The sequence below is a fragment of the Bos grunniens genome, chromosome 11 (assembly GCF_055505025.1).
Source record: "Bos grunniens cultivar Pamir isolate PY7600 chromosome 11, Bosgru_T2T1.0, whole genome shotgun sequence".
Lineage (NCBI taxonomy): Eukaryota > Metazoa > Chordata > Mammalia > Artiodactyla > Bovidae > Bos > Bos grunniens.
The window spans coordinates 81,544,865-81,565,450 of record NC_141175.1 but is presented as its reverse complement, the minus strand read 5'-3'; the positions used below and the strand labels follow the sequence as shown (position 1 = coordinate 81,565,450).

The 20,586-nt window shown below is 38.4% G+C and overlaps 1 protein-coding gene across 7 annotated transcripts in view; it reads left to right on the top strand.

Annotated features, from left to right (window-relative positions):
• PLEKHH2 (pleckstrin homology, MyTH4 and FERM domain containing H2) overlaps positions 1-20,205 on the top strand; it is a 106,958-nt gene extending 86,753 nt beyond the window's left edge. For all 7 annotated transcript variants that reach the window (XR_015137045.1, XR_015137044.1, XM_086327205.1 and 4 more), the window contains 6 exons: positions 3,476-3,617; positions 11,612-11,757; positions 12,757-12,886; positions 13,653-13,739; positions 16,220-16,357; positions 18,007-20,205. Coding sequence is in view for 5 of the 7 variants with exons in the window: in XM_086327205.1 (XP_086183331.1) it covers positions 3,476-3,617; positions 11,612-11,757; positions 12,757-12,886; positions 13,653-13,739; positions 16,220-16,357; positions 18,007-18,189 (826 nt within the window). In the remaining 2 variants the exon portion in view is untranslated. The remainder of the gene's footprint in view (positions 1-3,475; positions 3,618-11,611; positions 11,758-12,756; positions 12,887-13,652; positions 13,740-16,219; positions 16,358-18,006) is intronic.
• Positions 20,206-20,586: the final 381 nt, after the last annotated feature.

The window sequence follows — 20,586 nt, the reverse complement described above, 5'->3', positions numbered from 1 at the left end:
CATCAATTCTTCGGCACTCAGCTTTCTTCACAGTCCAACTCACATCCATACATGACCACTGGAAAAACCATAGCCTTGACTAGATGGACCTTTGTTGGCAAAGTAATGTCTCTGCTTTTGAATATACCATCTAGGTTGGTCATAACTTTCCTTCCGAGGAGTAAGCATCTTTTAATTTCATGGCTGCAGTCACCATCTGCAGTGATTTTGGAGCCCCCCAATATAAAGCCTGACACTGTTTCCACTGTTTCCCCATCTATTTCCCATGAAGTGATGGGACCAGATGCCACCATGATCTTAGTTTTCTGAATGTTGAGCTTTAAGCCAACTTTTTCACTCTCTTCTTTCACTTTCATCAAGAGGCTTTTTTAGTTCCTCTTCACTTTCTGCCATAAGGGTGGTGTCATCTGCATATCTGATGTTATTGATATTTCTCCCAGCAATCTTGATTCCAGCTTGTGCTTTTTCCAGCCCAGCATTTCTCATGATGTACTCTGCATATAAGTTAAATAAGCAGGGTGACAATATACAGCCTTGACATATTCCTTTTCCTATTTGGAACCAGTCTGTTGTTCCATGTCCAGTTCTAACTGTTGCTTCCTGACCTGCATATAGGTTTCTCAAAAGGCAGGTCAGGTGGTCTGGTATTCCCATCTCTTTCAGAATTTTCCACAGTTTATTGTGATCCACACAGTCAAAGGCTTTGGCATAGTCTATAAAACAGAAATAGATGTTTTTCTGGAACTCTCTTGCTTTTTTGATGATCCAGCGGATGTTGGCAATTTGATTTCTGGTTCCTCTGCCTTGTCTAAATCCAGCTTGAACATCTGGAAGTTCACGGTTCACATATTGCTGAAGCCTGGCTTGGAGAATTTTGAGCATTACTTTACTAGCATGTGAGATGAGTGCAGTTGTGCGATAGTTTGAGCATTCTTTGGCATTGTCTTTCTCTGGGATTGGAATGAAAACTGACCTTTTCCAGTCCTGTGGCCACTGCTGAGTTTTCCAAATTTGCTGGCATATTGAGTGCAGCACTTTCATAGCGTCATCTTTCAGGATTTGGAATAGCTCAACTGGAATTCCATCACCTCCACTAGCTTTGTTCATAATGATGCTTTCTAAGGCCCACTTGACTTCACATTCCAGGATGTCTGGCTCTAGGTCAGTGATCACACCATCGTGATTATCTTGGTCATGAAGATCTTTTTTGTACAGTTCTTCTATGTATTCTTGCCACCTCTTCTTAATATCTTCTGCTTCTGTTAGGTCCATACCATTTCTGTCCTTTATTGAGCCCATCTTTGCATGACATGTTCCCTTGGTATCTCTAATTTTCTTAAAGAGATCTCTAGTCTTTCCCATTCTGTTGTTTTCCTCTATTTCTTTGCATTGATTGCTGAGGAAGGCTTTTTTATCTCTCCTTGCTATTCTTTGGAACTCTGCATTCAGATGTTTATATCTTTCATTTTCTCCTTTGCTTTTTGCTTCTCTTCACAGCTATTTGTAAGGCCTCCTCAAACAGACATTTTGCTTTTTTGCATTTCTTTTCCATGGGGATGGTCTTGATCCCTGTCTCCTGTACAATGTCACAAACCTCCATCCATAGTTCATCAGGCACTCTATCAGATCTAGTCCCTGAAATCTATTTCTTACTTCCACTGTATAATCATAAAGGATTTGATTTAGGTCATACCTGAATGGTCTAGTGGTTTTCCCTACTTTCTTCAACTTAAGTCTGAATTTGGCAATAAGGAGTTCACAATCTGAGCCACAGTCAGGTCCCGGTTTTGTTTTTGCTGACTGTATAGAGCTTCCAGTGGCTACACTTAGCTAAATAAACCCTAGTGCATGATAGTGATGAGTAAGACACAGTTCTTAACTTCAAGTGAAGGAAATAAATAAGTACAAAAATGTTCACATGCCAGAAAAGGAGGGCTTTCATCTTAAATTTTATTCTTTTTGTTCTGTATCGCTTTGCTGACATTATTTTGAATTTAGAGTCTATTTCTGTTACCCAGCCATGTTCTTCTACCAGTTAACAGTTTGCCATCATGCAGACACAGATAATTATTCTTTTCAAGAAACCACTCTGAATGATGGCCCAGGCCAGTGATTCTTAAGCTGGCATGAACAGAAAGAATTACCAGAACGGTGGGGAAGAAGTGCTTTTCAAAGTACACCCCCCATGCTTCCTCTGAGATTCTGACCTGCTCCCCTCTCATTTCTTGCTGTTTGAGATAATTACCATGAGAAATTTTTTAACTGATGATAGTGTGTCTCTCCTTAAGTGGATGGAGGAAAAAAGGCTGGAAATCCACTTATAGTTAATTGAGCACACACCTGACAGATGTCGGATCTAAATCTCTCTTTTCCTGTCATGGTGTTGTCATGACAGTGTTAAGGTATGTCGCTGTGCTGCTTACCCATGCACTGTCGCAGCATTTACAATGTTTACAGGGCTCTCTGCCTGCTCTGTAGCCTAGAGTCAGACCCTTAGAAACCTCATATAAAGAAGTGGCACAGGACTTCCCTAGTGGTCCAGGGGTTAAGAATCTTCCTTGCAATGCAGAGGACACGGGTTCAATCCCTGGTTGGGGAACTAAGATCCCACATGCCGCAGGGTAGCTTAGCTGGTGCACTGCAACTACTGGAGCCCTTGCAACTAGAGAGACTCCACGTGCCGCAAGGAAAGATCTGCATGGTGCAAAGAAGATTCGGCACGATGCATCGGAGATCCGACACAGCCAAATAAATAGATTTAATTGAAAAGAACAAAGAGACAGTACAGTGATTAAATACAGAGAGTCACTGAATCGATGAAGACCTAGGCGAACAAAAGCCAGATCATATTTCAACAAGTGATAATGAGAGCCTGTAAACTATATTTGAGATCCTAGGGCTGTTTATCAGAGTGGCCCAAAAAAAGTCAAAACATTTAAATGTGCAGTTACTTTTAGAGAGATGGACTCTCTTTTAGGTTCCTGGAGAGCTGCCCCCATTTGATATTGATTTTTTTTTTCAGTTTTATTTATTTATTTTCTTTACAATATTGTATTGGTTTTGCCATACCACCCTGAACGTGCCTGATCTCATCTGACATTGATTTTTAATTGAAACCTTCATTTCCTATTCCCTGTTATGTCCATGGTGTGTAGGAAAGATCATGAGTGTTCTTAAAATTGGGTTTATACAGCCCACTGGTATCAGGTCCTTCCTCAGTAGCAGCTAAGGTATTTCAGGGCATAAAAATAGCACAGAAGCACCCCTCAAGCTCAGCCTCAGAGCAGTTTTTCTCAGTTTGCTGGTAAATGTTATAAAGAGTAGAAATAGAGGTCATCAACAGATCGTAATGATCTAGGTTTGTATCACTGAGAGAATATTGTTAGAACAACCCCGTATCAATCCTCTGGATTTCTCTTTACCTTCTTCTTTTGTAAGTATATCATTTAATGAAAATTTTCCTCTTTTTTTACAGATTATATTTCTCAATGCAAGTTCGAGGAGAGACTGATAGAGAAAAGTTGCTGTTAATGTATCAGACAAATGACCAAATAGTAAATGGACTTTTTCCTCTGAACAGGGACCTGGCATTAGAAATGGCAGCTCTTTTAGCTCAGGTAACTTCCATGCTATGTAGAGCAATATTTTGTAAAGATAAAATACTAATCTTTTCACTGAATTAAACATACTAGAACAATATACCTTTCATAATTCTTTAAATTCAATTTGCTGTGATTAACACCTTAAGTATCACAGGCATTATGATTAAAGTTTGACTCCCATTGCTGACAATTGCAGTGATGTAGAATGAGATGATGGACCATAAAGAGAAGCTAGCTTCTTAATTGCCTTGGAAGTATCCCACTAGGTTTTGCATTTAATAAAGGATTTTGAGTGTTGAGCTATGGGGTTGTGGATGCCTTGCTGAAAATGTTCAGTAACCCAGTAAGATCATTCTTTTAAAAAGCTAAAACATTTTCTTCTATTGATACTTGCCTGTTATATCAATTAAGATTAAATTAAGATGACTATAAACTGCACATGCAAATTAATAGTGACAATCAAAAAAGAAATATTCGTATTATTTGTCCCTCACATAGAAAGTGTTGGGGCCCAGGACAGTCTGCCGCCAAATATGCCTCAGTGGCATGTTGATTATTTTGAAATAAAGTTACTTTAGAAACAACTGGGTGGGAAAAAAATGATATATACTTAAAAAACACTCTAACCTCCCTCTTTTGCCCTAAAAGCTGAAAATAAATCTCCCATGTGAAGGTGTCCTTCCTCTAGGAGGAGGATAGAAAGCATCCTTGTCAGCAGTTAGGGAATTCAAGGCTAAGAAAGCTGTATAAACAGTTACTGCTTCACTAGTCTTCTACCCCAAACACAAGCCTTTTTGTTTTGTTAGATCTTGGAAAATAATTGTTTCTTTGTCTAAAAATGATATATAAATAGCTTGCTTTGGTCATTTCAGGGGTTTTGTATCTATAAGCGGGCTTCCCTGGTGGCTCAGTGGGTAAAGAAACTGCCTGCCAATGCAGGAGATGTAAGAGACATGGGTTCGATCCCTGTGTTGGGAAGATTCTAGAAGAGGACATAGCAACCGACTCCAGTATTCTTGCCTACGGAATCTCATAGACAGAGGAGCCAAGGCGGCTACTGTCCATAGGGTCACAAAGAGTCAGATACGACTAAAACGACTTAGCATGCATATAGCATATCTATGAGACCTCTGTGCATTCAATTGGTTAATTTCTCCTGATAATCTGTCCGGTGTCAGTATAATTATTAGACCAAGTTAAAGTTCTCTAGATGGGTAGTGGGGAGAAATCTTCCCCTCCCCAGGGGGAGATAGGCATTCTGGTGTGTCTACAGTCAAGAGGGACGTGTGCTTTGTCCTCTCCTCCATTCTGCCGTCATTTTCATGGTCCTGGGGATCTGCCAGAGCCCCAGCCATTACATCAGTGTTGCAGGCATCAGAATGGAGGAAGAACTGAAGAAGGGCATGCCTTCCTGCTTTTGAGAATCTTCCTAGCAGTTATATAGAACGTTTCCATTTATGTTTCTTTGGTCAAACTTAAGTCACCTGATCTTCCCAACCTACAAGAGAGACTAGAAAATGTGGTCTCAGCTGGGCAGCAATGAGCCTTAAAAAATTCAAAGCTTATATTACTCAGAAAGATAAGAGAATGGTCATGAAAGGCAGTATGCAGTCTCTACTCCACCTGGGTCTCTGCACATTTTAATTAAGGGAAAATGTAGTGTTGTTGGCTTAGATTCCCCAGGGTTTTTGGCCTTCTCACTCCTACCATCTCAGGACATCTTAGTCATTCTCTTCATTTTATCTACCACCTATGCCCGTGATTCTCAAATCTTTTCTTCAGCTCATGTTGCTTTCATGGGCTCCTTAAGTTCAGCATATCAGGAGCTAATCATCTTCCTTTTTCTTTCTTCACATTCGCATCTTCACCGTGACACTGCCTCTGTTCAATCTGCCAGTTCAGTTCAGTTCAGTCATGTCCAGCTCTTTGCAACCCCATGTACTACAGCACACCAGGCTTCCCTGTCCATCACCGACTCCCTGAACTTGCTTAAACTCATGTCCATCAAGTTGGTGATGCCATCCAACCATCTCATCCTGTGTCACCTGCATCTCCTCCTGCCTTCAGTCTTTCCCAGCATCAGGGTCTTTTCCAGTGAGTCAGTTCTTCACATCAGGTGGCCAAAGTATTGGAGTTTTCAGCTTCAGCATCAGTCCTTCCAATGAATATTTAGGACTTATTTCCTTTAGGATGGACTGGTTTGATCTCCTTGCAGTCCAAGGGACTCTCAAGAGTCTTTGCCAACACCACAGTTCAAAAGCATCAATTCTTTGGTGCTCAGCTTTCTTTATAGTCCAACTCTCACATCCATACATGACTACTGGAAAAACCATAGCTTTGACTAAATGGACTTTTGTCCGCAAAGTAATGTCTCAACTTTTTGATATGCTGTCTAGCTTGGTCATAACTTTTCTTCCAAGGAGCAAGCGTCTTTTAATTTCATGACTGCAGTCACCATCTGCAGTGATTTTGGAGCCCAGAAAAATAAAGTGTCTCACTGTTTCCATTGTTTCCCCATCTGTTTGCCATGAAGTGATGGGACTGGATGCCATGATCTTAGTTTTCTGAATGTTGAGTTTTAAGCCAACTTTTTCACTCTGCTCTTTCACTTTCATCAAGAGGCTCTTTAGTTATTCTTTGCTTTCTGCCATAAGGGTGGTGTCATCTGTGTATCTGAGGTTATTGATATTTCTCCTGGCAGTCTTGATTCCAGCTTGTGCTTTATCCAGCCTGGCATTTCACATGATGTACTCTGCATATACATTAAATAAGCAGGGTGACAATATACAACCTTGACACACTCCTTTCCCAATTTGGAACCAGTGTGTTGTTCCATGTCCAGTTCTAACTGTTGCTTCTTGACCTACATACAGATTTCTCAGGAGGCAGATAAGGTGGTCTGGTATTCCCATCTCTTTAAGAATTTTCCACAATCTGCCAAGCAAGCTTCAAATCCAGGAATCACCTCTGCCTCTGCCCTCCCTCTCCCTCCCCCCGAGTCTCCGGGACCCTGTCCCCTCCTCTCCATGCTGACTGCCATTGCTGTGGTTCAGACCATCATCATATCCTGCCTACTCTTCTGCATCAGGCTTCTAACTAATGTATTTTTCTCTGGTCTGGTCCCCCACATACTTTTATTCTCCAAGCAGAATCTAGAGAGAGAGTTCCAGTTGCCTGTTGCTGCATAATAAATGACTCCAAGACTTGGCCCTAGATAACAATTAGGGCAGGCATATGTAACGGCAGCTTGTCTCTGCTTCATATGGGATCAGTAGGCATAACTTGTAGACTGGTTGTGACTCTCTAGCTTAGGGCTGGAATCATCTGAAAGGTTTGTTCACTCGCACATCTGGTGGCTGATGCCGGCGGTTATTTGGAACTTATGTCAATTGGAACACCTGCTTGTCCCCTCTTCAAGTGTCTGCTTGTGCTTCCTCACAGAACGGTGGCAGGGTGACAAGAGCAATGTCCCAGAAGAGACAGTATGTGGAAGCTGCCATTTTCCTAAGGTTGGGCCTAGAAACCGTGCCATGGTGGTTTGTCAGGCAGCACTGATAACTGGAACTGGAATGGAGATACAGAAAAAAATGTGAATCACTGTGTCATTCCCTTGTTTATATGGAAGGACTGTCATGATCTGAACTCTTCTTGCCTCACCAACCTGATCTCTTAATACTCTCTACCTTGAACTTTATGGTCCTGAGTTGTATATGATTCACTTATTCTTTCCTCTTATGCTTTACTTGTTTGTCTCCTCTGTTTAGACATCTCTACTCCCATGCCTTTACCTGTTTACTTCAGCTGATCCTTTCATTTTTATCTTAGGTGTCACTCATACCAGAAACCCTTCTTGAATTCTTCCTGGATGGGTTAAATGTTCCTCTTAAGGCTTCGGTAATACCTTGCACGTATCTATTACTGTTCTGATCCCAGGGGGCTTCCTGAAAGCAAGGGCTCTCCTTATTCATCTTTGTGTCTAGCACAGTGCTTTACACACAGTCCATTCTCCATCATGTCCTTGGATGCATGAATAGTTGATAATTTAGTTTACTTTCATAGTAACTTTATGATCTTCAGACTCTAAAGTGTTCATACTGCACTAAGTATTCCCTTTTTGCAGTGATAAAAAGCTGAGGAAAGAACTAAGTCACATATTGTCTTGGTGATAGGATTAAGAGTAATTTCTTATCATGTGCTGGGCTTTGATTATCTAGGCTTTGATTATCTGCTTATCTAGGCTTTGATTCTCTAACATCACAGATGCTCTGTTAAAATCACTCTCATTTTTGCTAAAATTTAAGTTTGTTTTCTTAACTTTTAATTTAGTGGAGAAAGAAAAAATTATCTCGAGGAAAAATTATCACATTCTTTGGAGATACATACTTCTAATGTTTTAGGTGAATTTTTAAAAGGAGTAGAAAGGTAAAACAATACATCTAGAAAATTCTGAGTGCTTTACTAACTAAAAAGTATAATTTCTCCATCTATAAAAGGAAAAGTAAATAATACCTCTGATCACTTCCTCAGAGTAGTTTTTGCAGAGATAAATGAAATACACTAAGGAAATCTGAGCTCTGTAGAAGATTCTGTTGTAATTTGACAAGAGAAGCCTCTATACATGGACATTACCAGATGGTCAACACCGAAATCAGATTGATTATATTCTTCGCAGCCAAAGATGGAGAAGCTCTATACAGTCAGCAAAAACAAGACCAGGAGCTGACTGTGGCTCAGACCATGAACTCCTTATTGCCAAATTCAGACTGAAATTGAAGAAAGTAGGGAAAACCACTAGACCATTCAGGTATGACCTAAATCAAATCCCTTATGATTATACAGTGGAAGTGAGAAATAGATTTAAGGGCCTAGATCTGATAGATAGAGTGCCTGATGAACTATGGACTGAGGTTTGTGACATTGTACAGGAGACAGGGATCAAGACCATCCCCATGGAAAAGAAATGCAAAAAAGCAAAATGGCTGTCTGGGGAGGCCTTACAAATAGCTGTGAAAAGAAGAGAAGTGAAAAACAAAGGAGAAAAGGAAAGATATAAGCATCTGAATGCAGAGTTCCAAAGAATAGCAAGAAGAGATAAGAAAGCCTTCTTCAGCGATCAATGCAAAGAAATAGAGGAAAACAACAGAATGGGAAAGACTAGGAATCTCTTCAAGAAAATCAGAGATACCAAAGGAACATTTCATGCAAAGATGGGCTCGATAAAGGACAGAAATGGTATGGACCTAACAGAAGCAAAAGATATTAAGAAGAGATGGCAAGAATACATAGAAGAACTGTACAAAGAAGATCTTCATGACCCGGATAATCACGGTGGTGTGATCACTGACCTAGAGCCAGACATCCTGGAATGTGAAGTCAAGTGGGCCTTAGAAAGCATCACTACGAACAAAGCTAGTGGAGGTGATGGAATTCCAGTTGAGCTATTCCAAATCCTGAAAGATGATGCTGTGAAAGTGTTGCACTCAATATGCCAGCAAATTTGGAAAATTCAGCAGTGGCCACAGGTCTGGAAAAGGTCAGTTTTCATTCCAATCCCAGAGAAAGACAATGCCAAAGAAGTACCACACAACTGCACTCATCTCACATGCTAGTAAACTAATGCTCAAAATTCTCCAAGCCAGGATTCAGCAATATGTGAACCATGAACTTCCTGATGTTCAAGCTGGTTTTAGAAAAGGCAGAGGAACCAGAGATCAAATTGCCAACATCTGCTGGATCATGGAAAAAGCAAGAGAGTTCCAGAAAAGCATCTATTTCTGCTTTATTGACTATGCCAAAGCCTTTGACTGTGTGGATCACAGTAAACTGTGGAAAATTCTGAAAGATATGGGAATACCAGACCACCTGATCTGCCTCTTGAGAAATTTGTATGCAGGTCAGGAAGCAACAGTTAGAACTGGACATGGAACAACAGACTGGTTCCACATAGGAAAAGGAGTACATCAAGGCTGTGTATTGTCACCCTGCTTATTTAACTTACATGCAGAGTACATCATGAGAAACGCTGGACAGGAGGAAACACAAGCTGGAGTCAAGATTGCTGGGAGAAATATCAATAACCTCAGATATGCAGATGAGACCACCCTTATGGCAGAAAGTGAAGAGGAACTCAAAAGCCTCTTGATGAAAGTGAAAGTGGAGAGTGAAAAAGTTGGCTTAAAGCTCAACATTCAGAAAACGAAGATCATGGCATCTGGTCCCATCACTTCATGGGAAATAGACGGGGAAACAGTGGAAACAGTGTCAGCCTTTATTTTTCTGGGCTCCAAAATCACTACAGATGGTGACTGCAGCCATGAAATTAAAAGACGCTTATTCCTTGGAAGGAAAGTTATGACCAACCTAGATAGCATATTCAAAAGCAGAGACATTACTTTGCCGACAAAGTCCATCTAGTCAAGGCTGTGGTTTTTCCTGTGGTCATGTATGGATGTGAGAGTTGGACTGTGAAGAAGGCTGAGCGCCGAAGAATTGATGCTTTTGAACTGTGGTGTTGGCAAAGACTCTTGAGAGTCCCTTGGACTGCAAGGAGATCCAACCAGTCCATTCTGAAGGAGATCAGCCCTGGGATTTCTTTGGAGGGGATGATGCTAAAGCTGAAACTCCAGTACTTTGGCCACCTCATGCAAAGAGTTGACTCATTGGAAAAGACTCTGATGCTGGGAGGGATTGGGGGCAGGAGGAGAAGGGGACAACAGAGGATGAGATGGCTGGATGGCATCACTGACTCGATGGACGTGAGTCTGAGTGAACTCCGGGAGTTGGTGATGGACAGGGAGGTCTGGCGTGCTGTGATTCATGGGGTCACAAAGAGTCTGATCTGATCTGATCTGAGGTCCTTTGTATGTGTCTCCCACCCCATCTCGCTCATTGAACCCTCTTTGGTACCATGTACAAAGAAAGCACTTAACACAGTTTATCACAAGTATATATTTATTCTTCAGTCTCCTCTACTAGACTGTAAACTCTTTGAGGACAGGAACTGTGCTCAACCTTTTTCTTTCTCATATAAATTAGCACAGTGCCTGACATACAATGAGAACTCAGTACAGGTTTGGATGAATGAATGGGTGGGAGAGTGGTTGGAGAGAGGGAAGGATGGATGGATGGATGGTTTGATGGGTTGGTAGAGGGGTGGCATCTGTATAGTCTGTTAATAGAAATAAGGATTGAACATTCTTTCATTCAGGGAAAAAAGGTAATGAAGGGCTTTGTTTCCAAAAAAAAACTGAACAATAGTTTAAGGGCATGCATACAGCCACATTTATGGAGAAAATCTAGGAAGTGATGAGAATGTAGTACTTGCTCCCATTATATTCAGTAGAGACCCTTAAAAAGTGCAAGTAATACTTTAAAAAGATTTTTCATAGCTTTATATCTATTTTTTATTTCTAACTTCTATTTTTGCCTTATTTTCACCAACCAAAATTGTACCTTTAAAATGAAAAATTATCTAGTGTTGTTACAGGCAATAGTAGAGTTAAGTGACCTTGAGCAAATATGGTACTGTCAGATTTTGACCTAGGATGATTAATGTAGAAATGAAACTATATTGTATCATGTTAGTCACTCAGTCGTGCCCAACTCTTTTGCAACTGTATGGACTATAGCCCTTCAGGCTCCTCTGTTCAAGGGATTTCCCAGGCAAGAATACTAAAGTGAGTTGTCATTTCCTTCTGCAGGGGGTCTTCCCAACCCAGGAATCAAACCTGGGTTTCCTGCTTTGCAGGCAGATTCTTTACCAGCTGAGCCACCAGGGAAGCCCACATGGAATACTTAAATTATAGACTTGTTTCATAATTAAACTTCAAATGAAGTTTAGATTTAAATAATTGTATTTTTATATGATTACAAATTCCATAATCACACGATCATGACAAATAGATTTATATGTTGTATGTTACAGTGTTTAGAAAAAAATAAAACTAATTTTCTTTCTAAAAATTCTTTTAAAATATCCTCTATTTTCTCTTTTTTGGGTTTCCAATTAGGTGGAGATTGGAGATTTTGAAAGACCTTTTTCCACTCCAGCAGGTCATGTTACTAATCAGTGCAAAGCGAATCAAACTCTAAAACAAGTCATAGAGAAATTTTATCCTAAAAGGTATAGAGATGACTCTTCTGAAGAACAGCTAAGGTAAAGAACTATTTACAGGGCAGATGTGCACTAGTTTTTCAGTGATATTTTTCTGTACAAATTTTAAAGATGAAAAAAATTATATGTAACGATTTGCTCAAGATTTTTAAAATACTGTTGAATACAAAGAGGTTATAATTGTTTTTATTTGAGATGTGTCTGGAAACTTTAATAGCTAGATTTAAACTTTTTCAATATGAAAAAAATCTGCCTTAAGATCTTTTTATTTAATCTTATTCATTCTTCTCCAAATTAATGTTGCTAATAAATAAAAGGAAAAAATTGGCTAATAGGTTTAATTTTATGAAATGTTTACCAAAATTTTTTTACCTCTTAGGGTATTCCATTATAAACAAATTGGAATAAAAATAAAGTATCTTCTTACACAAAGTTTTTTAATAAAAATTTTTAATTCTACTCTATTAATTCAGAGTTTTGATTTTTGAAAACTATTTATAAAGAAAAGGCATAGATTCAAAAATAGAGGCAAATCCAATTCACCATGACATTTTTTAAAATAGAAACATTTGTGATTAGTCTGTTGTCTCTGTAGAATAAGTGGTTGCCTTCGTGATTTAAGAGGTTTCCCCTGTACCCAGCATCTCTCCGAGCCAGGAGTGGTAGCACCTAAATTCCACCGTTGGGGATTCATTCTTCAGTCTCCAATTCTTGTACTTCTTTAAAAGTGAAAGTAATTCCCATGAGATTCTAGGCTAATTACGCAAAGGTTTGATGTTAGCTTATCAGATTTTAAATTTTTACCTGAAGGGAGTGGGGAGCAGGGAACCCAGGTCATACCGAGAGCACTAACAAATAGGGGGATTTGGTGAAAGGAATGCTACACGAAGGACAAGGGGTGGACAGTGGTAAGATGGGCACCACCAAACCACAGCTTGCCCTGGGTAGGTCTCCCAGTGGTGTCTAGGATTGGCTCAAGGAGAGCGTTATCTTGGGAGGATGATACACTGTTTGTGTTTTTGTTCTTTTCTTTTTTTTTAGGCAGCTTTGCCAGCGACTGTCAACCAGGTGGATGGCCCTCCGAGGACACAGTGCTGCTGATTGTGTGCGAATCTATTTGACAGTAGCCAGGAAGTGGCCATTCTTTGGTGCCAAGCTGTTTCTTGCAAAAGTAAGAAATGGTAGGGGGAGGCTATCCAGTTCAGTAGAATATAAAGTGATAACCGTAACCCCAGGTTTAGTATATTCAGCTTTTTAAAAGAAAATAAGGGAATTTCTAACAATATAAGGAAAACCATGAAAGGACACTGAGGAGAGAGCAGGAGAGCCATCGGCATCTCTGTCTTTTCCCTTCTGCTCCAGTTTACCCTGCCAAAATCATTTCTTACACTCAGAAGGCTTAATCAGTAGACTGAAGACAGCCCCTTAGCTCTGCTTTCTTCCCTTTATTCCTTCATCCATCCACTCATTTACTCTTGCACTCATTTGTATTATTTAGTAATTATGAATTTTGTTTGCCAAACAAAGAGAGCTGAGCTCTAGGGATACAGAAGCCCATAGTTTCAGATAAGTTATTCTCACACTTTCAGGAACTCGCAACCAGTGTTGCAATAGGTCTGGAAACCACTAATGGTTAGGAGTGACATGACATTGAGGAAGGAGAGACAAACCCTGCTAGGGCTTAGATTAAGTGGCCTATCCAAATACACGTTAATAAATAACAGATTTGGGTCTCGAACCCAAATTCAAGACCCCAATTTGGGTCTGCTAATTCACTATTCTTTCCATTATACCACACTGTCTACTCCTCAAGTGAGATTTTTAATAATAAGATGTTGTTGCTGTTGTTGTTAGAAATGTCGTACTGCATTTAGACTAAAACATTTCTGTAATTTTGTTTAGCATCTATTATATAGTATATTTTCATCTCTTCATAGCCCATAACCCCATCGTCCCTTGGAAGTACATTCATGTGGCTGGCTGTACATGAGGATGGTTTAAGCATCTTAGAATACAACTCCATGGTAAGATTAAATCCTTAAGTTTTGCATTGAGTCAACTATTTCCATTGCTCAGTTCAGTTCAGTTCAGTCGCTCAGTCGTGTCTGACTCTTTGCGACCCCATGAATCGCAGCATGCCAGGCCTCCCTGTCCATCACCAACTCCCGGGGTTCACTCAGACTCACATCCATGCTCAGTGTTCCATAAACAGAAGGTAATGATACCTTAATCTTATTTTTCTTATACACAGAAAAATATCCTTCCTAATACTATATCATGAAGTCATTTTATGAATACAACCATGATTACAATTTCTTTTTTTTTTTTTTTTTACAATTTCATTTTTTAAAACAAGATTAGACAGGCTATGTATTGTGTATGAGAAAAATATTAAGATACCATGGCTAAATTGCAGTCACGGTTGTATTTGTAAAAAGATCACTCATTTATAGAGTTCAGAAGGTGGCTTCCTGTGCAAAATAACATTAAGATAACATATCTCTTGAAGATAACATTAAGGTATAACATTAAGATATAACATTAAGATACCTCTTGAAGATAACATTAAGGTAGAAACTTTAGTTAGCAGAATTTTAAGTTCAGTTTCACTAAAGTTTCTGTGAAAATTTTTTTTACTTTCCCAAAATATCACTTACCCATTCACTTGTACATATACAGTATCTTTATAGTTATTACATGATTAACTATAAAGTCAAACTGTGATTTCTATTTATTCATTTATCTGAAATTCACTTTATTTTCTATCATATTTTATATATATCAGATTACTTTAAAAAAAATCTTTTTTAACCTGGTGGACAGGGATCGCTCAGTTCACCTGGTAGATGTCGTGGGCTCTCCTACTTGTGGCTATAGTCAGAATCACTGAGAATTTCTTGGAAATGAGACTATCCTTTAGTGTTTTAGTTACTGTTTCTCCTTATAACTGTTGAAAACTCTTTCGAAGGCATTTATATTTCTTGAGTGGGCTTCCCCATGGTTCAGCGGTAAAGAATTTGCCTACAGTGCAGGAACCACAGGAGACATCTGTTCGATCTCTGGGTCGAGAAGATCCCCTAGAAGAGGGCATTGGCAACCTGCTCCAGTGTTCTTGCCTGGAGGGTCCCACGGATAGAGGAGCCTGGTAGGCTACAGTCCATAGGGTTACAAAGAGTTGGACATGACTGAAGCGACTTAGCACGGTATGGCATGTTTCTTGAATGCCTTTTAGTTCTTGAATAAATAATCTGAAGATAGATTATAAAACCAGTGACTTAAAGTCAACAAAAATTATACACCAGTATTGAGTTCCCTTGGCCAAGTAAACCAGTTTGTTGATTCTGAGAGATGGATGTACAGACCAGGAGATTGACACTGCTGGCCTGCAGCAGAGGAGGTGTCCAGTACTGGGATGATCTGCTCCAGGTCTTGCAAGCTAATCATTAAATACACAGATTCCTTTCCTTTTAGGCTGTACATCTTTGAATTATATTTTAAAAATTGTTTTAGTAACACATTGGGAAAAAGTATTTGCTGCATGTATGACAAAGGGTTGTTATCCTTTAGGAACTGTTTTTCCAGATAGTAAAGAAATGATGAACACAGCAATAGACAAATGGGACAAGGCAGTTCACAGAAGAAATACTAATATTCAGTAAATGTACTTTTAAATGTTAATCTCACCATCAAGTAAATTGTTTAATACAGTGAGATTCTACTTGTCACCAATCAGACTGGCAGAGCTTCAAACAAATGATGGTATCCTGTGTTATCAAAACCGCAAAATGCTGGAAATGTAAATGGGTATAATGTTTCTGAGTTTCGAAAGGTTTACTTTTTTGAGATAGCAATTTTACCTGTTGAGGTTTATAACCATAGAAGTAATTATTCTATGTGTATTATGAAATATGTCCCAAAATATTCACTGGAATAAGATAGTAACAAAAAAATTTAAATATTCTTCAATAGATTAGTTAAATAATGTCTGTGTCTATAAAATCTAAACAAATGTCTATAAAATCATTTAAAATGATTTTATACAATAGCAAGTATGTTCGTGTCATGGAAAGATGTTCATAACATGCTGTTAAGTTAAAAGAAGCAGAAAGTTAAAAAAGAAGTAGTGTGCTTGATACTGGTTATGTTTTCATATATCAAGATCTGTCTATCAGGGTGAACTATATGGATTTGCCAATATTTGACCATTTTTTACCTTAAAAAAGTATCAGGTTCATATGATTCAACCAAATAGGTAGGTAGGCAGGTAGATAGACAGACAGATAGAAATCTTTAAGGACAAATACAGTGTAAATGCTACGTAAATAGTTACTGGTACACAGCAAATTCAAGTTTTGCTTTTTGAAACTGTATGGAATTACAGATATTTTCCATCTACAGTTTTCCATCTGTATCAGCATCTTAATGGAGATACATATTATTAGTCATCTCTCATCTTTCTTTGAAAATAGTGTATAACATATGTACTTTTTTCTTCTCTTTGAAGAGGTTAATAGTCAGCTATGTATACAAGAGTCTAATGACCTTTGGAGGTTATCAAGATGATTTTATGGTAGTCATTAACAATGCACATTCAAAGGACAAACCAACAGAGAAATTGATTTTTGCTATGGCAAAACCCAAGGTAAGTAGAAGCCTTTATGCTAACTTTTTAATGCTAGTTTTTCTCACACTAAAATATTTATTGTGCGAAGACTTAAGTTCTTGATGGGAAAACAAACTGCTTATAATCATACAATCTTAGGTCCAGTCTTACATCTTCTCCCTAAGCCTTGGTTTCCTCATCTAAAAAATGGTATAATGTTCCTTTTTTTTTTTTTCTGAATTAAGAATTAAGTGAGGCAATCATGAAGTGTTTAGCCCAGACTTTCCTGGTAGTCCAGTAGTTGGGAGTCTGCCTGCCAATGCAGGGGACATTGGTTCAGTCCCTGGTCTGGGAAGATTCCACATGCTGTGGGGCAGCTCAGCCTGTGCTCCATGACTACTGAGCTAGAGCCCGTGCTCCGCAAAAAGAGAAGCCATGGCAACGAGAAGCCCACGAACCCCACCCAGAGATTAGCCCTCACTTGCCCCTGCTAGACAAAACCCACACAGCAATAAAGATCCAGCACAGCCAAAAATTAATTAACTAATTAATTTTAAAACATAAAATGTTTAGCTCAGTGCCTGGTATACAGAAAGATCAAAATAAGTGGTCCTGGCATACGTTGTTATCGTCAGGTATTTTATATGCATTATCTTATTTACTTGGAATAATTCACTTAATGGACTCATTAGTGAGAAGAGTGAGGTTTTAAAATTAAGACATTGTTTCTTTACAATTTTAACAAGCTATGTAGTTTTAATGTCTCTAAGTAAAAGCAATAAATAAAAGGGCTGCATTCTAACATGTGATTCCAATTTTAGGGAAAAGAATGAGAAACTAATTTTTCTAAAACTTTGTCTTAAAATTATCAACTAAAAGAGACTACTTTTTTTAGAATCTGAAGCTTTAAAAAATGGCATGTATGTTTCTTAATTAAATCTATACTTAAGTGAAGGCAGATAGTAAGTGCAGAAGATCATGGCACACTTCAGTTTAAATAAAAAGTTAAAAAAAAAAGAAGTAAAAGCTAAAATAAATAAATAAATAAAAAGTTAATATACTACACTGAATTTCTTATTCATGTATCCACAAGTGTGGCTTTAAGATAACTGACAGAATTGTACTGTTGTCACATTTTCTAATATTGCCACTAAATTTGACTTTTTTTCTTAAGTACCACTTTCTAAAAAAAAAAAAAAAGTACCACTTTCTGCTGGTTTAAGTAACGGAAAAATAGATGGTGCTGAACATGTAAGTACAGTTGACTCTTGAACAACACAGGTATGAACTGCACAAGTCCACTTATACATAGATTGTTTTTCAGTTGTAAATACTACATTACTACACGATCCGTGGTTAGTTGAATCCATGGATGTGGAACTATGGATACAGAGGAATTGTGGCCACAGAAGGGTGCTGCAGAGTTACACACAGATTTCTGACTTCGGGGGTCGCACAGAGTCAGACACGACTGAAGTGACTTAGCAGCAGCGGCGGCAGAGTATCAGGGTCCCTAAGCCCTGTGTTGTTCAAGGATCAGCTGTACTCCACTGTTTGATCTGGTTGAAAGAGAACTCTGGTGGCCTGGGCACTTGCAGATGGAGGCCACTCATGGCCAACCCTTCACTCTCTTTGGAAAATGATGAGAACTTCTCAAGAGGATAACAATTCCACTTTTCTTGTTTTAGATTCTTGAAATCACGCTTTTGATCGCCAGCTACATAAACAACTTCTACCAGCAAAAGGCAGTTCACCACCTCTCTGCTCCAGCGCTGCTCTCAGCTCAGACCCAGGGTTGCCAAGCCAGGGTGATGGGAAGCCAGCCCCTTCTGGCAAACAGCAGACCAACCAAAGGCCCCACTTTGCTCTGAGGCTCAGGGGCCTAAACATCTCCCCCTGTCTTCTAAGCAGTGGCTGCATCAGCTCCAAATAAGTTCATTTACATCCTGGCAGCATGACACCCACACAGTAGTAGTCCATTCTTTAAAAATAATGGGAGTTACTCTCTTCCATTTGATTCATAAATATTCAAATAAATGCTTGTAATAAAACTTAAACACACACACACATAAAACCTAAACAAATTTTCCCACATGCTGATTTCCTTTTAGCTTAATTGGGTTAGAATTTGCCTTTTTTTTCCATCACCTTTCCCATCAGACACATCAAGGCTTTTTTTCTCTTAGAAAAAATATTCTAGCAATCTTTAGAAAGGGAGATTCAAGGGAGTTTTGCCAAACTCTCATTTGGCAAACCAGTTGATTATTTGGACATGCTTACTGCCAAAAAATTATGTACTATAATTAAATGTGCTTTTAATTAATGATACGGTATTTAGAAAGAAGTAGAGTATCCAATTTAAGAAACAGCTGCTGGGTGGTGTTGAAGGGTAAGTTTTTAGTTCTGTGAATCGCTGTGTGAAAAAGCAGGCGCTGAATCCCAGGGACGGCGGAGCCTAGTGGGCTGCCCTCTATGGGGTTGCACAGAGTCGGACACGACTGAAGCGACTTAGCAGCAGCAGCAGCAGGTAACCAGAACCTCCAGTGTGGTTTTAGAAAGTATACCCTGTCACCTTTTCAGATCACTGGAGTGTAAAACTTAAAATGAAACATTGATTCCTGACATTCCTTGGCTATCTACATAACCCAAGTTCACTGGAATATTGCCCACATTTCATTCCATTGGTGCTGGGTCATCTTGACCTTGCTTTGTTAAATAATGATATCTTTGAAAACAAAGAAATTTTAAAGCTTTGCTTCACACAGTCTTTTAAATTATAGTTTGAAAGTAAATTCCCCAAAATATTTTTTTTTAAAGAAAAGAGAAAGTAACTCTTCTTCAAAGGAGATAAATTTTAGTTGAGTATAGAAACCTATTGCTTTACTAGGTTACATAAATGGTCAGTACATTCGTTTGTGTCAAAATAAAGTACTTATTATTATTCATGATGAAAATGAAACTGTGATAAGACATGAAAATTATATTGTAAAAATGTTTAATTGAAATAATCATGAGTATACTTAATTTTATTTATGTGTAGAATATTTTTTATTTATATTTTGGACATATATTTATCACTTTGTGTATGGTATTTTTTTAACCAGTTGGGGGAAAAAAGTTAGCTGCTGAATTAATCTGTTGGCGAGCCTTCTTGTTTTCTTTTTTGCTGCTTTCTCCCTGTGGCAATGTACTGTTCTCACACTAAGCCTTTTAAAAACGTTCCATCCTACGTTAGTATCCTTAGAAAGATCAGAGCCAAGAAATACACTGATCAAGTAAGATTGCGCTTTACCGATAATGACAAAGGTCGAAACCACCCATAGAAATACATGGCCATTTACTAGTTCTCCTAATCTTTTGAGCCACAGCCACTCACTGTGTAAGCAAATTAATTTTTGAGAATAAACTGGTTACCAGTTTGGGATGACTCTCAGGCACCTTTTGGCTGGGATACGGTAGAGTTTCTGAGTTCCCAGAAAACCATTTAATAATCGTTAGTCGGTGAGCCAGAGGCTTGGCAGAGCTGTTACATATGTATGAGGACTTTATTCTCAGGCAGTAGTTAGTTCATCATGTGGTAAGCTCCCCCCTAAAATCTTCTAATTTAAATGAATAGTGAAGGCTCAGCTTAAATGGTAGTACTGTAGACTTGGCATTTAGTTTTGATAGAGCAGAGATAAAATATTTTGATGGAAAGAAATCAATTTTCTGTAACTGATGATGTGAAAATTTTATTTTCTGGGAAATTACTTTTATATAGCCATTTAAAAATTCAAAGTGTGTTATTATGATTGGTTACAAGAGAATAATGTTACATGTTTAATTGTAATATTTGTCTCCTATCATTTTCCTCCCTTTCAATCATAATAAATGATTTACAAAACCCATTTCAAGCATTATCTTTTGAATAATCTTCAAGAAATACCTAATGTTTTCATTGTCAAAGCTGAAGTGTACTACTAGTGAAAATGGTAGTTATTACCTCCTTCTGCACTCATGCTTTGTCTTCTGTGTTGCTTTGCTTTATCCATATAAAAAGAAGCTGTTTGGACAAATTGTAATTATCATATATATATATGTGCTTATTGACATATATACAATATGTATAAATCATGATCTCCCATGATTTCATAATAAGTTCCTTATAGGTAAGTTGATTGAACTGTGTCTAAAATTTTATTTTAAATGTTCTAGATTTGTGTCTGTGTGTGTCCTTGAAGTCACATACCACCATAGCTTAGAAATGAATTTAACTCTCAATGTACAAG